The sequence below is a fragment of the Nipponia nippon genome, unplaced genomic scaffold (genome assembly GCF_047370975.1).
Source record: "Nipponia nippon isolate SJK-2023a ecotype South Korea unplaced genomic scaffold, ASM4737097v1 scaffold_41, whole genome shotgun sequence".
Lineage (NCBI taxonomy): Eukaryota > Metazoa > Chordata > Aves > Pelecaniformes > Threskiornithidae > Nipponia > Nipponia nippon.
The window spans coordinates 1,465,773-1,484,510 of NW_028262360.1; the positions used below are offsets into that span (position 1 = coordinate 1,465,773).

The 18,738-nt window shown below is 69.0% G+C and overlaps 3 protein-coding genes across 5 annotated transcripts; 1 reads left to right on the top strand and 2 right to left on the bottom strand.

Annotated features, from left to right (window-relative positions):
• Positions 1-118: 118 nt before the first annotated feature.
• MCM7 (minichromosome maintenance complex component 7) lies at positions 119-5,125 on the bottom strand. Its single transcript, XM_087777746.1, has 15 exons — positions 4,818-5,125; positions 4,657-4,736; positions 4,220-4,384; positions 4,004-4,128; positions 3,575-3,755; positions 3,360-3,497; positions 2,769-2,918; positions 2,571-2,685; positions 2,329-2,460; positions 1,982-2,065; positions 1,514-1,907; positions 1,197-1,280; positions 948-1,116; positions 672-781; positions 119-516 (listed from the first exon to the last, which is right to left on the bottom strand). The coding sequence occupies exons 1-15, from the start codon at positions 5,101-5,103 to the stop codon at positions 312-314; spliced, it is 2,418 nt and encodes an 805-aa protein (XP_087633872.1). The 5' UTR covers positions 5,104-5,125; the 3' UTR covers positions 119-311.
• Positions 5,024-8,613, top strand: AP4M1 (adaptor related protein complex 4 subunit mu 1). Of its 3 annotated transcripts, none has more exons than XM_087777747.1 (16): positions 5,024-5,140; positions 5,457-5,521; positions 5,618-5,712; positions 5,790-5,896; positions 5,973-6,069; positions 6,331-6,441; positions 6,533-6,613; positions 6,688-6,750; positions 6,928-6,994; positions 7,084-7,137; positions 7,276-7,382; positions 7,464-7,555; positions 7,641-7,685; positions 7,756-7,806; positions 7,881-7,998; positions 8,217-8,613. In XM_087777747.1, exons 2-16 carry the CDS (start codon positions 5,464-5,466, stop codon positions 8,403-8,405), a joined length of 1,335 nt encoding a protein of 444 aa, XP_087633873.1. In that variant the 5' UTR covers positions 5,024-5,140; positions 5,457-5,463; the 3' UTR covers positions 8,406-8,613. The 3 variants fall into 3 exon arrangements, with proteins under 3 accessions (XP_087633873.1, XP_087633874.1, XP_087633875.1); XM_087777748.1 differs by lacking the exon at positions 5,024-5,140 and adding an exon at positions 5,143-5,234; XM_087777749.1 differs by lacking the exons at positions 5,024-5,140; positions 5,457-5,521; positions 5,973-6,069 and having other exon boundaries at positions 5,678-5,712.
• On the bottom strand, positions 8,511-17,728 carry STAG3 (STAG3 cohesin complex component). Its single transcript, XM_087777752.1, has 32 exons — positions 17,626-17,728; positions 17,425-17,541; positions 17,182-17,278; positions 17,003-17,079; positions 16,728-16,932; positions 16,502-16,653; positions 16,351-16,424; positions 16,076-16,199; positions 15,890-15,988; positions 15,721-15,800; positions 15,401-15,508; positions 14,413-14,512; positions 14,224-14,335; positions 13,576-13,679; positions 13,408-13,497; positions 13,242-13,331; positions 12,716-12,916; positions 12,308-12,378; positions 11,898-11,985; positions 11,733-11,813; positions 11,557-11,649; positions 11,302-11,482; positions 11,099-11,226; positions 10,919-11,020; positions 10,462-10,607; positions 10,252-10,380; positions 9,842-10,032; positions 9,298-9,448; positions 9,176-9,211; positions 8,916-9,009; positions 8,751-8,813; positions 8,511-8,646 (listed from the first exon to the last, which is right to left on the bottom strand). Exons 2-32 carry the CDS (start codon positions 17,485-17,487, stop codon positions 8,638-8,640), a joined length of 3,339 nt encoding a protein of 1,112 aa, XP_087633878.1. The 5' UTR covers positions 17,488-17,541; positions 17,626-17,728; the 3' UTR covers positions 8,511-8,637.
• Positions 17,729-18,738: the final 1,010 nt, after the last annotated feature.

Consider the following 18,738-nt stretch of genomic DNA (forward strand, 5'->3'; position numbering starts at 1 on the left):
TCGTGCAATGCCCTGGGAGAGCTGGGACCAGGTGAGCGTGGTCCTAGGGGGGGTAATGGGGGCCCAAGGGGGGGAACTTGGGCCCAGGGGTGGGGACCAGGCTGGTGGTGCCACCAAAACCAGTAAGAAAAGCCTTTTTATTGGTAAAAAAAGCACTTAACAAGATGCTGTAATGAGGGGAGCAGGACTGGGGCAGGTGAAGGGCCATGAGACGCAGCAGAGACACGGGACATGTCCCCGTGTCCGGCTGCATCCCTGCACAGCCCCTGCCCCATGGGGGGGCTGCAGGGTGGCCCCACGTGTCCCCCACCTCAGACGAAGGTGATGCGAGTGCGGGCGGGGTTGACCTGCAGCACGTTGAGCTCCTCGTACTCCTGGAGCGCGGCCTGGACCTGTGCAGGGGTGAAGCCCTTGGCCAGGCAGCGCTGCAGGGCCTCGGCATAGGGCACGGCCCGGCCCTGGCCCCCCGCCAGCTCCCGCACCGCCGCAAAGATGGCGTCGGCCGGACGTTGCACCCTGGGGCGGGGAGGACACGAGAGTCAGGGGGACCCTGGCACTGCCACCTGCTCCCCACCCATCCCACGGCGACCGCAGGGTCAGGGCTCCCCCAGTGCTGCCACCCCCTTTCCTGGCAGGCTGGGGCCCAGGGAGGGGCACTGTCCCCTGCTCACCGGCTCTGCTGTCCCTTGTCCCCCAGCAGCGAGTCCTTTGACATCTCCATGAGCCTCATGGCCTCGTTCACGTCCTCTTTCTCCACCACGTCCACCAGGCGCAGCCGGGCCTGTGGGAGCAGGGGGGGTTTAGCAGCAACCGGGACCCTGCCCAGTGCAGCCACTGGCACCCTGTGACATCGCCCGGGTGCCCCCTGAGACCACTGGAAGCCCTGCCGGTACGCTTGCCCCTGTCCTGGGGGCTACCTGCCCGTCCCTGCCCGCGCCGGGGCTCACCAGGGCGGTGGCCAGGCGGAGGATGCCCAGCAAGGTGCGCGCTGAGGTGTAGGTCGTGTCCTTGCTGGCCCAGGCCTCCTTCCGCATCTCCACGTAGGCGGCCGTGATGTAGTCGGCCAAAGCCTCCGGCACCACTGGCTGCTTCCGCTTGCACATGGCGATGTAGCGCCTGGGGGACAGGCAGGGTGAGGGGACAGCGGGGGCGGGGGGACGGGGACAGAGCCAGCAGAGACTCGCGGCCTCTCTCACCTCATGAGCTTCATGTCAAGCTGCTGGAAGGAGCAGGGGGGCTGGCGGCTGTGCTGGTGCACGTAGGTGATGTGCTGGGCCAGGCTGTGGGGCAGAGAGGGGCTGGCAGCGGGGCCGGGGCTGGCAGCGGGGCCAGGGCTGCCCCGTGACTACCAGCCCAGCCCCATGGCCCTCCTGCACGTCCCATGCTCCCTCCGGCCCAGCCCCCCACGCGCCCCCAGCACCCAACGCTCACCCCACAGCTCCCAGCCTCCCCCCCCAGCCCCACACCCACCCCAGGGCACCCCTCAGCCGTCCCCACTGCTCCCCCTGCTCACCGCAGGTCGTTGTCGCGGTCGGGGCGGTCCTGGATAAGCCAGAGCAGGTCAAAGCGGGAGAGGAGGGCGGCGGGCAGCTGGATGTTGTGCTCCAGGCTGCGCTTGGGGTTGTAGCGGCCATAGGCGGGGTTGGCGGCGGCCAGGATGGCACAGCGGGCGTTGAGGGTGGCCAGCACGCCCGCCTTGGCAATGGAGATGCTCTGCTGCTCCATCACCTCGTGGATAGCCGTGCGGTCGGCCTCCAACATCTTGTCGAACTCATCAATGCAGCAGACGCCCCGGTCGGCCAGCACCAGTGCGCCCCCCTCCAGCGCCAGCTCCCCCGTCAGGGGGTCCCGCAGCACGGCCGCCGTCAGCCCCACGCCCGAGGAGCCCCGGCCTGTCGTGTACTGGCCTGGGGGCAGAGGAGAGCGGTGGAGTGAGGCAGGGGGCGCGGGCACCCTCCGCCCCCAGGAGCCCGGTACTCACTGCGGGGTGCCAGGCGGTCGATATAGGACAGGAGCTGCGACTTGGCCACACCGGGGTCGCCCATGAGGCAGATGTTGATGTTTCCTGGGGGCAGAAGTGGGAGAACAAATCTGCTCCCTCTGTGCCACTTTGCTGTGCCCCCATCCCAAATCTCTCAGCTGCGGCTGCCGATTCCCTCCATGGTCCCACAGGGCCAATCCCATCCCCCAAACCTGCCTATGTGAAGCAGGATGCCCTGATCCCGAACCTCCCGGACCCTTGGCTGATCCCGGACCCCCAGGCCTTCCTCCAGGATGGGGGGACAGCCCTGGCAAAGGTCCCCACCCCAGCACAGCGTGCGGCCTCACCCCGGATCTTCATGCCGTGGGGGTTGCGATCCACGCCGCCCACCAGCAGCAGCAGCAGCGCCTTCTTCACGTCCTCGTGGCCGTAGATCTCGGGGGCGATGGAGGAGGCCAGCTTGTCGTAGAAGTCCTCCTCTGTGAAGGCAGCGAGGGAAGCCGTGGGGCGGCCGCCTGCCCTGCCATGGGGCAGCCCCAGGCCCTGCTCACCCCCAGCTGGGCATGTCCCGGCTGCTTGATGGCCTCACCCGTGATCTGCCGGAGCTCCTCCTCGGTCAGCTCCCCAGCTCCTGACTCATCCTCCTCGCTCTTGTTCATTTTCACGATGCAGTGGGCCTCCAGGTAGGTCTCGGAGAGCAAACCCTATGGGAGAGGAGGGTGGTGGTGGGTCGGGGGCAGCCGTGGGCCCCCAACGCAGCCCCCCCACTCACTGCCTCAGTGCTCACCTGGGCCATCTGGCGGAAGCCGGTCTTCAGCAGGGGCAGGAAGACACCGGTGACGCTGACGTGGTCCCCGGGCTGGGCCAGGCGCGTGTTCTCCCCATGCACGGCCACGCTGATGGAGCGGGGAAGGTGCCCCACTGGCACCTGGTCAGTCTGTGGAGACAGACAGGGCTGGGGACCTGCAGCACTGGGGGGCACTGCCGGACTCTGCCCCCATCCCTGAACCACCCCTGCACCAGTACGGACTGGAGCAGACAAGGCAGGACAGAGCCACACAGACGTGTCACCCCCTTGTCTCTGGCGGTGACAACGCTGACCCAGGGCTGGGCTGCATTGGCTGGGGGAGGACTGTCCCCCTCCACCCCACGCTGCGGAAACCTCAGGGGGAGACTGGGGCCACCGCAGCCCCCGAGCTCCACGAAACCCTGGGGAGGTGACACAGCGGCGCTGCACCACTGCTGTTGGCTCCCTGACAGAGCCAGACCGGCCCCGGGGGAGAGCAGGGAAGGGGAGGAAGCCCAGGAGAGACGGGACCCTGCAGTTGCGGCCGGGGTTCACGGGGACACCCCAAGGTCCTGGCCCACCCCCACTCACATGCTCCTGCATCTTCAGCTCCTGGAACTTGATGAACTTGGAGCCACGGCTTTGCAGGTAGAGCCGCCCCCCCGAGCGGTTCGTCTGGCACTCGCGGCTCGGGCACATCAGCAGTGGCATGAAGGTGGGTGACTGGATCTGGGGAGAGCCGAGGGGGTGGGCTCAGGCCGACCAGGGCCCCCGCGCCCACCCCAGGACCCTTCCTCTGCGCTTACAGGCTGGTAGGTCTCAGCCCCGCACTGGTCGCAGCTGTAGGTGGCCACCACCATCATGGGCTTGACCTCGGTGACACGAGTGACGATGCCGCGGACAGTCACCAGCTTCCCAATGCAGTCGGCTTTGACGTCGCGGACCACACGGGCTTTAGCAGTGGAGGGGGCTTTGAAGTACAGCTCACTGGGGACAGGGGGGACAGAAAGGGCCGGGATCAGTGGGGAGGCAGCTGAGGCAGGGATCGGAATGGGGGATAAAAGAGGAGAGGGTTGGATTTGGGGGCAGCACACAGGGATGGAAGGGGGCCCCAGGAGAGGCAGGGAATTGGTAGTGCGGGTTAGAGAGGAGACGGGGCTCCCCGGGGACGCTGGGCAGCAGGACCGGGGTCAGAGGGGAACGCAGGGGGCGTGCGGCCCCCCCCTCGCACTCACAAGCGCCGCAGCAGCTCAGGGGGGTACTGGTTCTGGGGGCTGCGGGCATCCCCTGCGTCCCGGCCCCGCTGCTCCAGCAGCAGCCGGTGCTCGATGTACACATCCAGCACGTCCTTGCGGGACACCTGGGGACGCGGGGACATCGGAGGAGGGGGGATGTCAGAGGGGGCCGCCGGGGCACCCCCTTCACCCCCCGCCTGCCCGGGGAGCCCCCACCTCGCGCTCCTTGTAGAGCGGCAGCAGCTCATGGACGGCGTCGGCGAAGAGGCGGCTGTAGCGCTTGGCGTTGTCACAGACGGCCTCGGCCAGCTCGGGGTCGTCCTCCGCCACGTCGTCCAGCGCCACGTACAGCGCCACGCGCTCCCGGTGGGCCAGCGCCGTCTGGGGGGGCGAGGGGAGGCGTGGGGACCCCAAACCGGCCACGGGGACGCCCGCACCAGGGGACAGGGCAGGGACCCCAACCGGGGCAGGGTGACCGGAGGGATCCCCGGCTGCCACGGCGGGGGGGCCGCCGCTGTGATGGGGGGGCCGGCCCCAGCGCGGGGGGGCGACGGGGACTCCGAGTCGGCTCGGGGGGGAGTCTCACGGCGACAACCGGCACCGCGGATCCCCACCGGGCCCGGGTCCCCCGGGACGCGGGCGGCCGCTCTCACCAGCTGCTCCCGGTACGGGAACTCTTTGCCGCCGTCGGCGCCATCGCGGTAGAAGTCCTGCAGGAACCGCTTCGCCTTCTCTGGAGGGGGGATCTCGGTCACGCCCCGGCCGGTCCCCCGGCCCCGGCCCGGCCCATCTCCCCCCCCCGGCCCGCCCGCACCTTTCTCGGCAGCGTAGTCGCGCGGCGCCATGCCGAAGCCGGTTCCGGGCCGGGCCGAGCCGGGCCACTTCCGGTACCGGTGCCGGTGCCGGTGCCGGTACGGGTCCTCGCGAGGGTCAGTCCCGGCGCCGCCGCCGCCGCTGCTCGGGCTCCCGCCGCCGCAACCAAGAGTGGCGCGAAAACCGGCACCACGTGACCGCCGTCGCCCAGTCCGGCGCAGGCCACGCCTTCGCGCCGCCGGCCAATAGCGGGGCGCGCCGACCCGCGCCCCTGTCGGCGGTGTCATGTGACCGCCACCCGCCAGGCGTGGTCACCCCGCGCAGGTTCGGGGGTCCCAGAGGGGCCCTGGGCACGCCCCTTCTTAAAGGGGCCGCGGCCGGGGCGGCCGGGGGGGCGCTGGGGCGGCGGCCTGGCGGGGTACAAGGAGCCGGGGGCGGCTTGGGGGGTGCTGCGCCCCGGGGGAGGGTGGGGGGATCTTGGGGCGCGGGGCCGGGGGGCTCAGGTGCCTGGGGGGGCGCTGGGGACTCTGGGGCAGGGCCGAGGGGTGGGAGGTCTCGGGCAGGCGGCCTGGGGGTGCGCGGAGCTCGGCGGGGTGCGGGGCCCTGGGGGGCCCAGGCTAACCCCTCCCCATCCCGCCAGCCCGGCGATGCTGTCCCAGATCTTCATTCTCTCCTCCAAGGGCGACCGGCTCATCCACAAGGACTGTATCCTCCGCCCCCTGCACCCCCGGGGGTCCCCCCGCTTGGGGGGCTCCCCAGGGCCCCCCCGTGTCCCTCCCATTCTCCTTAACCCCCCCCCAGTCCGCGGGGAGACCTGCGGCACCAGCACGGACCTCGCTGACGCCTTCTACCGCAGGATCACCTCGCTGCCAGGGGACCAGGCCCCTGTCTTCATGGTAAGGGGGGCTGAGGGGGACACGGGGGGCTCCGTGGGGGTCCCGCGGCGGGTCACAGCTCTGCTTCCCCCCCCCAGGCACACGAGGGCCGGCACTTTGTCCACGTGCGGCATGCGGGGCTCTACTTCGTGGCCACCACGACACCGGACGCATCGCCCTTCACCCTGGTGGAGTTCCTCGACAGGTATGAGGGGCCGGGGGGCTGGGGGGGGCAGCAGGGGGAGCTGGGGACCCCCTGATGGCCGCGGGTCCTGCCACAGGCTGGTGACGCTGCTGCGGGACTTCTGCGGGCCCCTCAGCGAGAAGAACGTCAGCCTCAACTTCGCCCTCATCTACGAGCTGCTGGATGAGATGCTGGTGGGGACGTTGCCGGGGGGAGCTGGGGACACGCCTGGGGGTGCTGGGGACACCTCATGGGGCTGGGGACACCCCTTGGGATGGCGGGGACCCCCTTGGGCCTGGGGGTAGCCCAGGGGATGACGGGGACCACGCCGGAACACCCATTTGGGACACCCTAGAGGGAAGGGGACAGGGGACAGTTCGGGGGGGGGGCAGAGAACACTCCAGGGGCCACATGGGACAGCTTCGGGGGGGTGACAGCCCCCTCCGCCCCCCCAGGACTATGGCTACATCCAGACCACAGCGCCCGAGGTGCTGCGCAACTTCATGCACACAGAGCCCGTGGCCACCAAACCCTTCAGCCTCCTCGACCTCGGCTCCATCGGGCTGGTGAGGACCCAGGGACACCCCAACGCCCCTCCTAGCCCCCTCAGCCCAGCTGGGGTGCCCAAACCCTGTGTCCCCCGCCGTGTCGTTGCAGTTCGGCGCCGAGACGCAGCAGAGCAGGGTGGCCCCAAGCTCGGCTGCCAGCCGCCCCGTGCTGCCGCCCCGGGGGGAGCAGGTAGGACCCCCCAATGTCCCTGTGTCCCCCTCTTGTCCCCCCCCCCAGCCTTGACCCCTGTTTTCTGGCTACAGGGCACCAGGAATGAGCTTTTTGTGGATGTGGTGGAGAGGCTGACAGTGGTCATCGCCGCCAATGTGAGTGGGGATGGGGACCCCCTGCCTTGTGCCACCCCCCCTCCGTGTGTCCCCAAAGCATCACCCCATGTCCCCTGGGTGCTTTGGCTCTGCCCCGCCCCCGGGACCCCCGTGTTCCCCTGAAGTCTCATCCACCCCCCTGCCCTTCCCAGCTCAGCCCACGTCTCCTCTCCCCAGGGGACACCCATGAAGGTGGACGTCCAGGGGGAAATCCGCCTCAAGTGCTACCTGCCCAGCTGTGTGGGTAAGGGGGGGCCAGGGCTGGGGCACCAGGGCTTGGGGACAGCCAGGGCCGTCCCCCGGGGTGACCCCACGCCATCCTTGTCCCCGCAGAGATGCGCATCGGGCTGACGGAGGAGTTCTGCGTGGGCAAGTCGGAGCTGCGGGGTGAGCCCCCCCCAGCACCCCCAAATACCCTCCTCTGCCCCCCGGCACCCTCCTAACACCCCTGGCTGCCCCCCAGCACCCCCCCTACCCCCTGCTTTGCCTCCCACCATCCTGTAGCACCATTCTCTGCCCCCCTAGGCTATGGCACAGCCGTCAGGGTGGACGAATGCGCCTTCCACAGCTCAGTCAAGCTGGACGAGTTCGAGAGCGGGAGGGTCCTGAAGGTCACCCCGGGCCAGGGGGAGGTGAGGGACACCGGGGGACACTGGGGACACCAGGGGATGTGGTGGGGCTACCACAGCCCCCCTGAGCCCCGTCTCCCCCAGCTCACGCTCATGCAGTACCAGCTGGCGGACGACATCCCCTCGCCTCTGCCCTTCCGCCTCTTCCCCACTGTGGACCAGGACCCCACGGGGAGGTGAGGGGGGGGCTGGGGGTGTCACCCTCGTTCTGACCATCCCTAGGGGGTGACCCCAATTCTGATCATCCCTGTTTCTCTGCAGGCTCCGGCTGTACCTGAAGCTCCGCTGTGACCTGCCCCCAAAGAGGTAGGTGGCCAGGGGGGCCAGGGGGGCCGCGGCAGAGCCTGACCCCTGACCCCCCCACCCCAAATTCCAGCCAAGCCCTCAACGTCCGCCTGCAGCTGCCCGTGCCCAAGGGAGTGAGCAGGTGGGTGCCGGCATTTGGGGGTCTGGGGGCTGTCCCCCACCTTGTCACCCCCTCACGCCCCCTGCGCCCCCCAGCCTGGCACAGGAGCTGAGCAGCCCTGAGCAGACGGCTGAGCTGCAGCCCAGCACCAAGTCCATCCGCTGGGACATCCCGCGCTGCCAGGGGGGATCACAGCTCTCCGCACTCTTCAAGGTGAGGGCCGGGGGGGCTGAGGGGTGTGGGGGGCCAGGCAGGGACCTGTCCCCCCCCTCCTTGGGGAGCCTTTGGGTACCTGTCCCTCTTGCGGGGGTGGCTGTGGGGCCTGGGGCTGGGCAGGGACCCATGTCCCCTTTGGAGGGGGCAGCTGTGGGGCCCGGGGCAGGAAGCCGGCATCCCATGCCATCCCTGGTATCACTACGCCCTCCCCGCAGCTGGAGGTGCCGGGGCTGAGCCGTGCGTCGCTGCTGGAGCTGGGCCCAGCCAACCTGGCCTTCGAGCTGCCCGCGCACACCTGCTCCGGGCTGCACGTCCGCTTCGTGCGGCTGCCGGGGCCAGCTGGGCCCCCCCACCGCTGGGTGCGCTACCTCACCCACAGCGACTCCTATGTGCTGCGCCTCTGAGGGGGTCCCCCCTGCCGAGACCCCACCCTGCGGACCCCCAGCACCAGGAACCCACGCCCTGATACTGGGGACCTGCGCCCCGAAAGAGGAACCTGCGCCCCGATGCCGGTGTCAACCAAGTATTTATTAACCGTCACCAAACAGGGCCCGGGGAGCCGGGCTCCCCCAGATCTGGGCTTGTAACAACAATAAACAGGCACCAAACTGCTCCGCGCCGGCAGGGCTCCCTCGCTCAGGCATCCTGTGGGGAGAGGGGTCCTGTGAGACCCCCCCCCAAAGTGGGGGGGAAGGCTCTCCTTTGGGGTCCCTCTTCCCCAGGGACCCCGTGCATTCCCCCCAGCTCACCTCGATGCCCAGGATGGTGGAGTCGAAGAGGTCCCGGAGCCGGTCCTGGGAGGCCAGCAGAGTCTGGGGGGGGGCAGGTTGGGGCTGGGGGGGCACCCCAGGGCACCGCCAGCTGCACCCCTGCAGGGGAAGCAGGCTGGGGGGGCCCTGGGGGGGTGGCCTCACCCTGTCCTGCTCTGGGGTGTTCTCCTCATTGCTCTCCTCTTCAATTGTCACCTCGTCTTTCTCCTCCTCCTTCTCCTCCACCATCAGGCTGAGCCTGGGGGAGAGGGGAGGGAGGGAGGTGCAGGATGGAGGGCACCCCCCCCAGACTCTCCCCCCACAGCCCCAGTGTCCACCCTGGTCCCTCTCCAGTGCCCACCACATGAGCCCCAGCAGCCCCGGTCCCCCCCACGCCCACCCAGTGCCCCCTGGCCCTCGCTCACCGGTTCATCCTGCTGCGCCGGTGGGATAGGGAGCTGCTGTAGGGAGGAGAGGATGGGGAATGAGGGGGGGCCCTGGGCAGGGGGGCACCCGGTTTGGGGGGGGCTCGCCCCCAGCCACTCACCTCTGCAGGAGGCTGGGGTCGGAGCCGGGGTCCTGTGCTGGTGGCCAGGGCAGGGGGGGCCGGGGGCCACCTCGCAGCACGGTGGAGGTCAGGGCTGGGCTGGGGAGGCGGCTGCTCGGCCATGGGCTGGAGCTGGGGTGCTCCAAGGGGGCTGTGGGAGGTGGCTGAGCACGGGGACCCCTGCCCCATCCCCACACCCAATCCCTGTCCCCAAGCTCTGTCCCCGTCCCCACACCCTGTCCCCATTCTTGAGCCCCGTCCTTGTCCCCGTCCCCAGACCCAATCCCGTCCCCTCCCAAGCGCAGTCCGGCTCAGGTGATGGTGCCGACACGAGCCCCCCTTTGCCGCCTCTCAGCTCCCCGCCCCGCAGTGACCCTGGCTCTGCACTGGGGAGCCTCAGACTGGCCCCAGCCTCCGGCCAGGGCCCCCCCAGTGAGGGACAGAGCGGGACAAGCCCCCCCAGCCCTGCACAGCCCAGCCTGCCTGCTGGGGGTGGTGCAGCCCCCAGGACACGGGGTTCCCCGGGGCTCAGCCCCTGCCTCACCGTCCAGGCGGGGTCTCTTGGCAGTGGAACCGGGCAGGGGGCGCAGGCGGGGGGCTGAGCTGCGGCTGCTCACTGAGCCCCCCTCCTCCTGCGTCTGCAGGGAGTTGCGGTAGGTGACAAGGGATGGCCATGGCGTGTCCCGCGGCGCCAGCCACTGCCGCTCCTGGCACATCTTCTCCAGGTAGGCCAGGCTGTGGGGGGACGGGGAGACACGTGGGTGACGTGGCACCAGGAACCTGTGGGGTGCTGGGGGACACCGCTTGGCCCCTGGAGACCCCACGCGTCCCTGGGGAACCCAACATTGACCCCGAGGATCCTACGTGGACCTTGAGGACCCCGCTGGGGACCCCACATGGCCACTGAGGACCCAAATGGGACCCCCCCCCAGGAACCCATGCTCCCCCACTCACAGCAGGGCCTTGTCGGGGCGCAGCAGCCGGGGTGAGAACTCACTCAGCACCTCCAGGAAGGGCAGGTTGAGGGGTGGCAGCCCCGGCCCAGGGCCCGGAGGCTCCTGGAAGGCAAACTGGATCCCCTCCCTGGCCGGGGCAGAGGGATGAGGGGGCAGGCTGAGCCCCAGCCTGGCTCCCCGGCCCCCCCAGCCCCCTAGCCCCTCGCACTTGTGCATGCTGAGCAGTGCCGGGCGGTTGCGGAGCTGATGGAGGCTGAAGAGGAGGGAGAAACGCCGCGCCAGGTCCCGGATCTCCAGGAAAGCCTCAGCCGCCCGGATCTCAGGGCCCTGCTGCAGCAGCAGCTCCGTCATCAGCTGCACAAGGGCAGAAGGTCAGTGTGGGACCCCTTGGAGACCCCCAGACCTCCCTGGAGCCCCCAAGCTTCCTGGATGCCCCCCACCCCTCTAGAGTCTCCCAGACTTCCCCCCTAAAGCCTCCTGGACCCCTGGACCTCTCCAGAGACATCCCCCCAAACCCCATCCACATCTCCTGGAGCCTCCCCGACCTCCCTAGAGCACCCCAAAGACCCCTAGACTCCCCGGGAGACCTCCCAGATTCCCCAGAGACCCTCAGAGCCTCCTGGACAACCCCAGGGACCCCCAGAGCCCCCCAGCCGGTGCTGTACCTGCTGCAAGCTAAGCAGCAGGGTGCGAGCCCACTCCTGCCGGTCGATCTGCCGGGTGCAGTTCAGCGTCTCTTTGATGATGTCCCCGTAGTCGCTGTAAAACTGGGGAGGAGGTGACAGGGCCCGATGACCCCAAGCCATTGCGAGGACAGCAGGAGAGCCCTTCTGCGCGCCCCCCACCTTGGCGTAGTGCTTGAAGACGTCGGAGGCGGCACTGAGCTCCAGCACATCGTAGATGATGAGTTTGCAGAAGCCGGCCAGGAGCACCCGGCGTTGGTGCAGCTCCTCGATGTGGCTCTCGCTGTCCTCTGCAGAGACAGGAGGGGACGGTGTGGGGACGGGCATCCCAGGGGACAACCCTGGGATGCGCGGAGGGGACGCACCTGTGGCCGAGAGCTCCTCGTGACTGCAGGCGTGGTGGAAGACATGGTCCATGAGGAAGGCAGCCAGCTGGGACTGCAGCCCTGCGTCGGGCAGCAGCACCAGTGGGGCCAGTGCCTCCCGCCCATCCCGTGGCAGCTGGGGCCCGAACACCAGCAGCAGGTCACTGAGCACCACAAAGGCCTGAGGACACGAGGACGGGCTCAGCGCCAGGCCCGGCCCCGCTGCCCCACCGCATCCCCCCAGCCCCTGTGTACCTGCTCCCGGACGCCGGCATCCACGTCAGACAGGCAGCTTTGGCACAGCGAGCAGAAGGAGGTGACTCTGGTCTTCAGGCTCTGCAGCTGCTCCTGGCAGGGGGACGCGATGGCCTTTAGGGACATGGGGGCTGCCCCAAGTTGCCCTTGAAGCCACTCCTGTGCCACCCGCTCACCTGAGGGACACTGGTGCTGGGCAGGTGAGAGAGCTCCCAGAGGATGTGAAAATGGAGGCAGGTGATGGCAGGGACAAGGACCTGGGGGGGCGGATGCGGGCAAGGGATGGCCATGGCGCTGAGGAGCCCCACCACGTCCCTGCCGTGTCGCCACCGTGGTGGTACCTGCGGGGGCACCTCTCCTGTGTCCACAGCGCGCTGCAGGAGCTGGGCGCAGGGCTTGAAGAGCTGCCAGGGTGTCAGGTCATGGGCGCTGCAGGGACAGAGTGGCATCAGCAGGGTGAGGGGAGACGTGGGGCAGGGGACAGAATGCTGGGGGACAGACAGACAGGGAGCACATGGGGCAGGGGACACACAGGGCAAGGGACAGGACACCGGGACATGGGACACCACTGCACAGGCAGATGGAGAATAGCACACGGGGCAGGAGACGCAGTGTGAGGGACACACCGGGCAGAGGGACAGGACGCCATGGGACAGGGAACAAGGGAGGCAGGTGGAGCGGGACAAGGGTACTGGGGGACCCCTGGGGACGTGGGCAGAGGGGTGGTGTGGCCCCACGGCTCCACACTCACTTGAACAGGACAGAGATCCTCTTCAGTGTGGCCGCCATGCTGTACACCTCCTCCTCGTCCAGGGACGAGGCCTGGGCAGGGCCCGGGGTTGGGGACACTCCGTGCGGGGTCCAGGACCCATGCCAGGCTGGGGACACCCTGCGGTCCCTTGCTGGTTCCCCCACCCAGCACCCCTCAGACCAGCTCTTCCCCAACAATGCACCATCCCTGCCCGGGCCATCGCTGTCCCTACAGGTCCTGGTCCCTCTCCTGTCCCCAGCCCTGTCCTGGAGTCTGAGTCCCTACCCTGGGGTGGCCCGAGCTCCGTTGCAGGCTCCAGGTCCATGTCCTGATCTTCAGGTCCCTGTCCTGTTTCCAGCAGTCCCCAGCCCCATTCCAGCCTCAGGGTCCCTCTCTCATCCCCTCTACCTGGAGCAGCTCGGTGACCTCCTGGTGGAACTTGTCGGCCAGCTGGTCAGCAAGGCGGCTGCGCACCAGGTCCCCACGGCCGTGCAGGGCGAGCTCAGGGTTGCAGAGTGCATGGAGTGCGTGGGACGCAGCCTCCAGCACTGCCTGCCCCACATGCTTCTCCACCACCTCCTGCAGCTGCCCCAGCACCAGCTCCAAGTGCTGCAGGGAGAGGGGGCTGCAGGAGGGATTGAGGGACACGGGGCCTCCCATGGGGACAAGGGACTTGCAGCCTCCCGCAGGGATGTACGGCTCCCCGGAGAGGATGAGGACAGCTGTGGGCCCCCCAGGGGAAGAGGGACAGCCCCTTACTGGGGGGCACAGGGCACACAGCCTCCCAATGGGGAGAGGGACGCAGAGCATCCCGAAGGGGACACCCAGGGGACTCATCGGCATCCCATCCCCACAGCCCCATTTCCCAGGGTCAGAGCAGCTCTGCCCCAGCCCCGGGGGGCCGGATCCTGCCTGAGGGGCAAGGGGGCAGCACCTTCTCCAGCCGCCCGGTGCAGTAAATGCTGAGGTCGAAGCAGCGCAGCACCTCCAGGAGCGGAGCCACCTTCTCAGCATCAGCTGAGAACTGGGGGGGGGCGGGGGGTGTCAGTGCCGACCCCCCAGGCCCCTGGCAGCGGCAGGCGGTCCCCACCCCCCCTCACCTTGGCCAGCAGCTGGGGCAGGGCTGGGATGAGGCAGTGGGTGAGCCGGGTTCTCTCCTCGACCTGTGCCTTGCGCTCCCGGGCCGAGGGCTGGGGGCAGAGTGGGGGCTCAGGGTGGCCCGAGGGGGACCCCCGCCCCCTCCCCAGCCCCCTCCCCAGCCCCGTTACCTTCTTGGCTGGGCCGCGGCCCACCGGGGGCTGCCCCTCGGCCGCCTGGACCACACTGGCCACCAGGATCTCCACCAGTGCCTTCTCCTGCCGGTCTGCCAGGCCTGGGGGGAGGAATGGGAGGGCTGGGCGGCGGCCTGGCACCCCCTCTGCTGTGCCAGGGTGTCTCAGGGCATACCAACAAATCCCAGTATGTCCCCCAGCCACCCACCAGTGCCCCCACAATGTTGCAGCACAACCCAGTGACATCCCAGCGTGTCCCTGTGTGTTCCAGTGATGCCCCAGTGCCACCCCATCACATCCCAGCATCTCCCAGCAGTGTCCCAACATCTCCTAGGGATGTCCCACAGCAACCCCAGTGTCTTCCAGTGATGTCCCAGTATATCCCAGTGCATTGCAACAGCATCCTGGTGCCTCCCTGTGATCTCTCAGTACACCCTAGTCATCCCAGCATCTCCCAGTGCGTCCCAGCAATGGACCTGTATACCTCAACGGTGTCCCAGGATGTTCCAATGTAGCCTACTTGGTCCCAGTAACGTCCCAGCATATCCCAGTGTCTCTCAGTGACATCCCAGTATATCCCAGTGTTTCCCAGTGACTCCTCTGTGATGTCCCAGCATGTTCCAGTGTCTCCCAGTAGTGCTGTACCCTCGGTGGGCGACTCCTCCAGCAGCAAAGCGCTGATGGTCTCCCAGTCCCTCAGCCGGGGCCCAGCACAATCCCACAGGCTGTCCACCAAGTAGGCTGCGTGCTCGTGGAGCTGGGGATGGGGGACAGGGGACCGTCACGGTGTGCAGGGCCCCCCCGCTCTCCCAGGCCCCCTGCGGCCGCTCTCACCTCGCTCTCAATGAAGAAGGCCAGAAGCAGCCGGAAGAAGGTCCTGTTGTCCCCATCATGAGAAGGCTCCCTGCCCACCTCTCGCTGGGGGTCCAGCAGCCTGGGGACATGTGCACAGGGTCAGGCGGAGGTCCCATGTGCCCCTGCTGGGTGTGAGGGGGACAGAGCTCCAGGGGGACACAGGCATGGGGATCCCAAGTACCTGAGAAGGATGTACAGGGGACAGCGCCCCAAGGGACAGGGACACAGGGGTCCCACATACCCCCCACTCTGGGGACAGAGCTGGGGGACATGCAGGGACCAGAAACCCAGGGGACAGAGATGGGGGAATCCATGTACCTCCTGCTCTGGGGCGAGAGGCCCAGGGGACACAGACACGGGGGTCCCCCTGGCCCGCACCCTGGCGTGGCACCTGAACCCCGAGCCCCGGGCGACAGGGAGGACCCAGGCTGACGCCACACACAGCTGCTGCCGCCCCAGATGTGCGGGGGAACAGGGCCGTGACAAGCCCAAACACTGCCACTGCCAAGAGCCGCCAAGGCCTGTGCTGAGATAAACACGGCGCCGCCGGCCCCCTCTCTGCCGAGCGCGCCAAAGCTGGCGCAAGAGCGCAAGCGTGTGAGCAGGATGCGCGGCTGGGACTCCGGGCAGCTGACCCAGCGCGTGCTGGGCTCGCGCTTGTCCCGCAGCGACCCCAGGGCTGGATGCTGCTGTCCCAGTCCCTGTTCCGGTTAAGGGCAGTGCTAATGAGCTTGTGACGAAGGTAGCCTGTCTGCCGGCCTCTGCCGGTCGCCTGCCAGATGCTCCCCATGGTGGAGCAGGGAGGAAGCTGAGCCTGAGTCAGGGTTTGGCAGGCAGAAAACGCTTGGCTTTTTTGCGGGGGCTGTGGCTGGATGACGGCGGCAGCAGCTCCAGTGCCAGGCAGGGGTGGGCTGGGGACCAGCCCCTGGCATGGGATGGGCCATGCCAGGCACCAGCCCTCGCTCACCTGCGGTAGAGGAAAAGCCCGGCGGCGGAGGCCAGCACCCGGCTGGAGACGTAGACCACAGGGTAGACGCTCTGGCAGTCCTCCTCTGTCAGCGCCTCCTCCATGTTCCTGTGCACAAGGAACGGTGGGGGTCCCTGCTCCTCCCGTTCCCCAGCCCCTCTCCCCCATCCCTGTTCTCGCTGCGGGGCTGTTCCCAGGGCCCTGCATTCACAGCAGGACCCCATCCCCTGGGTGCCCTCCAGGCCCATCATCTGTCCCCACTCTCACTGGAGGACCCTGTGTCCCCACGTCCCCCCCCCCAGCCCTGGCCCCGCACTCACTCCAGCATCAGCGTCAGCAGCTTCACCACCTCCACGGCCACGTCGGGCTCCTTGTCAAGCACCATGGACACCATGCGGGTCTGGCGAGGGGGATGCAGTTGCTGACACCCTGCAGGGACCTGGGGGACGCCCGCAGGGACCTGGGGGACCCCCGCAGGTCCCTGCTCACCTTGAAGCGGCTGGTGAAGAGCTCCATGTGGGCGGCCGTGTCCCGGCAGCAGTACAGCCCCTGCAGCGCCTTCACACACTGCAGGCGCACCTCCCGCTGCTGCGGGGACAGGGACTGTCAGTGGAACCCCTGGGCCGGCCCTGTGGCCCCTGGTGCCCCACCCCTGGCCCCCCATCCCTGGCCCACCTTGTCATGTAGGGTCCAGCCGATGTACTTGAGGTAGCCATCAGTGAGGAAGGAGGCCGCATAGCTCCTCATCCACATCCCCAGCTCCTCCATGCAGATGGCCCGGATCTCGGGCACCACGTCTCTGCGGCGTGTGGCAACACCCGGGCTCACACCATGGTCCCCAGCAGCGCCACATCCCCGTCCCCTCCCAGCCCAGCCATGCCACGCTCCATGTCCCTTCTCCCCAGTCACGAGACCCCCTTCTGCTCCCAAGCTGTTGGGCCAGCCCCGACCTGTAGCGGTGCACGAAGACGCCCTTGAAGATGGCGTTCATCATGTTCTCGATCTCCTCCTGCTGCTCCTGGAGCTGGGGGGACACAATGGGGCTCAGGCGGGGCCCAGCCCCCCACCATTGCCACCCAGCCCCCCGCTGCCGCCGCTCACCTCCCGGCGCTTCTCCAGCAGTGCCTCCAGCTTGTCGGTGGCCCGGCGGCTGGGCCCCTTGCTCCGCTCGGCCTCGTACTGCCGCTGGTTGTTCTCCTGGTGCAGGCTCACGCCCAGCGCCACGTTCACCAGCGCTGTCATCAGCTTCATGGCTGGGAGGATGGTGCGGTGGCAGCGGGGACCCCCATGGGGAGCCCACGGGGAGTCCCCCCAGGGAGCTGCCTACCTGCCAGAGTGCTGGTGTGGCGGAAAGCCCGCACCTGGGAGTCAGAGAGGCCAGTGAGCAGGGAGATGAGGGCGTCCATCAGGAACTCGTCATAAACAACGCTGTACTGGCACCGCCGCACCACCGCTGCCACCAGCTCACAGAAGCCAGCCCGGAAACGGCGCCAGGGCTGGGTGCCCAGCGAGAGCGGGTACTCGGCCGAATCCTGCAGGAGATGGGGTGAGCTGGGCCCCCCGCCAGCCCTGCTGCCACCTCCCCCCCTGCCTGCCTGGCACCTCGTCGAACTTCTCCGTCAGCTGCTGGATGATCTCTGAGTTCTGCAAGTGCCTGAACATCTCCGGGGTCACCACGCCTGCCGGGGCAGCCAGGAGTAAAACAGGGGTCCCCGGCCTCGAGTGGGGGGGCCCCACCAGCAGTGCAGAGGGGACAGAGCACCCGGCGGGGACCCCCCCACCTCTGCAGCCGCAGGAGCGGATGATGAAGTTGACGAGCTCCAGGAACCCCGTCTCCCGGTCCTGCTTGTAGGTCTCCAGCCAGTCATCCACCACTGTCTGCGGGCACAGGACAGCTGGCATCGAACAGCGGCCAGCTGGGGACACCCGCGTCCCCTGCTTGAGACGCATGACGCCCCCTGTGTCCCTTCATCCCCTGCACGAGCCGGCTGGGGCCCCCCACGGTTCTGCGTGAGTGGGGTTACCTCGACGGCGATCTTGGCCGACCTGATGGCCTCGAAGAGCGTGTTTTGCTCTGGGTTGCTCATGGCCAGACTGCTCCCATCCCCGCTGGGCTCCCTCCTCCGGGGACGCTTTGAGACCTGGTGGGAGGGGGACATGGCAGAGATTTGGAGCAGCCCCAGGACGAGGAACGTGGCCAGAAGGGGGGGGGGGGCAGGACGTACGGGGCCGTGGCTCAGCGCTCGGTGGGGTCCCCGCTTGCTGCGCAGCCGCAGCGTGTCCTCGAAGTCGCTGCCGGAGTCACCGCTGCTGAGGTCCCTGCGGCGATGGCACGGCAGTGGGGCACAACCGAGGGCTGGCTGGGCCTCCACCCCCCGAGCCCCCCACTCACGGGCTGTCGGGGGCCGGCGGTGACGGTGGGGAGCTGCTCTGCACCCCGGCCGACCCCGGTGCAGGGCTGGAGCCGGCGCCCAGCCCGGTGGAGGAGCCGGAGCCGGAGGAGGCACCCTGGATGCGGGCCGAGCGCCGCAGGGGCATGGTGACGGCAGGGCCTGGGGGACGGGGCAGGCAGGTGGGGTTGGGGGGACTGGGATGGCGGGGGCACCCCCTCGGCCCCGACAGCCCAGGGCCGGGGGGGCCCCAAGTACCCACAAACACCCCCTGCCTGGGGCTACCGAGGAGGGGACGAGGACCCCAGGCCTGCCCCGGGGGGCACGGGGGGAAGGCCCCAACCCCCCTGGATCACACTGGGGGGCGAGGCCCCCCCCAACCCCCGGACCCCCCCGGGGGGGGGGGGGGGGTGAGGCCCCCCCCCCCGGGTCACGTGCCCGCCGCCGCTCCCCGCCCCGCCCCCCCTCCCTGCCTCGCCTCGACGTCGGGCCCAGCACGTGCGGACCTCACCGCGCGGGCACAGCAGCTACGGCGGCCCCGCCCCCGGCCGGCACGTGCGAGGGGCGTGGCCCGGGCGGCCACGTGGGCGGGGTGGCCCGTGGCCCCTGTAGCCCCGTACAACCGGGCGTCCCGATAGCGTCCCGTGGCCCGGGGGTCCCTTGTGTCCTGGGACCCCCTGCAGCCTCGTATGGCGCTGGGGTCCCACGCGGCCCTGCTGTCCCGCACAGGGCTTCCCTATGGCACCCTATATGCCCCCATAGGTCCCCATATTCTGGGGATCCCCTATAGGCCCTATGGCCACATAGCACCGGTGCCCCGTCTGGTGCCGTTTGGCCCTGGCATCTCCAAGAGCCTGCGGATCCCCTATAGCCCCATATGGCCTGGGGGGTCTCCATAGTCCCCTATAGTCCGGGGATCCCCTATAGCCACATACGGCCTGAGGGTCC

Coding starts and splice junctions, on each gene's coding strand:
- MCM7 (XM_087777746.1), bottom strand. CDS start 5,103: ATGACACCGCCGACAGGGGCGCGGGTCGGCGCGCCCCGCTATTGGCCG. Junction 1,117..1,196: donor CTTGACATGAAGCTCATGAG/GTGAGAGAGGCC, acceptor CCTGTCCCCCAG/GCGCTACATCGCCATGTGCA. Junction 782..947: donor TCCGCCTGGCCACCGCCCTG/GTGAGCCCCGGC, acceptor CTGCTCCCACAG/GCCCGGCTGCGCCTGGTGGA.
- AP4M1 (XM_087777747.1), top strand. CDS start 5,464: ATGCTGTCCCAGATCTTCATTCTCTCCTCCAAGGGCGACCGGCTCATC. Junction 5,897..5,972: donor CTGGTGGAGTTCCTCGACAG/GTATGAGGGGCC, acceptor GTCCTGCCACAG/GCTGGTGACGCTGCTGCGGG. Junction 6,070..6,330: donor AGCTGCTGGATGAGATGCTG/GTGGGGACGTTG, acceptor CCGCCCCCCCAG/GACTATGGCTACATCCAGAC.
- STAG3 (XM_087777752.1), bottom strand. CDS start 17,487: ATGAGCAACCCAGAGCAAAACACGCTCTTCGAGGCCATCAGGTCGGCC. Junction 15,989..16,075: donor GCTGGACCCTACATGACAAG/GTGGGCCAGGGA, acceptor CTGTCCCCGCAG/CAGCGGGAGGTGCGCCTGCA. Junction 9,449..9,841: donor CAAGAGACCCCGCCTGGACG/GTGAGGCAGGGG, acceptor CACCTCCCACAG/CCCCCTTGGAGCACCCCAGC.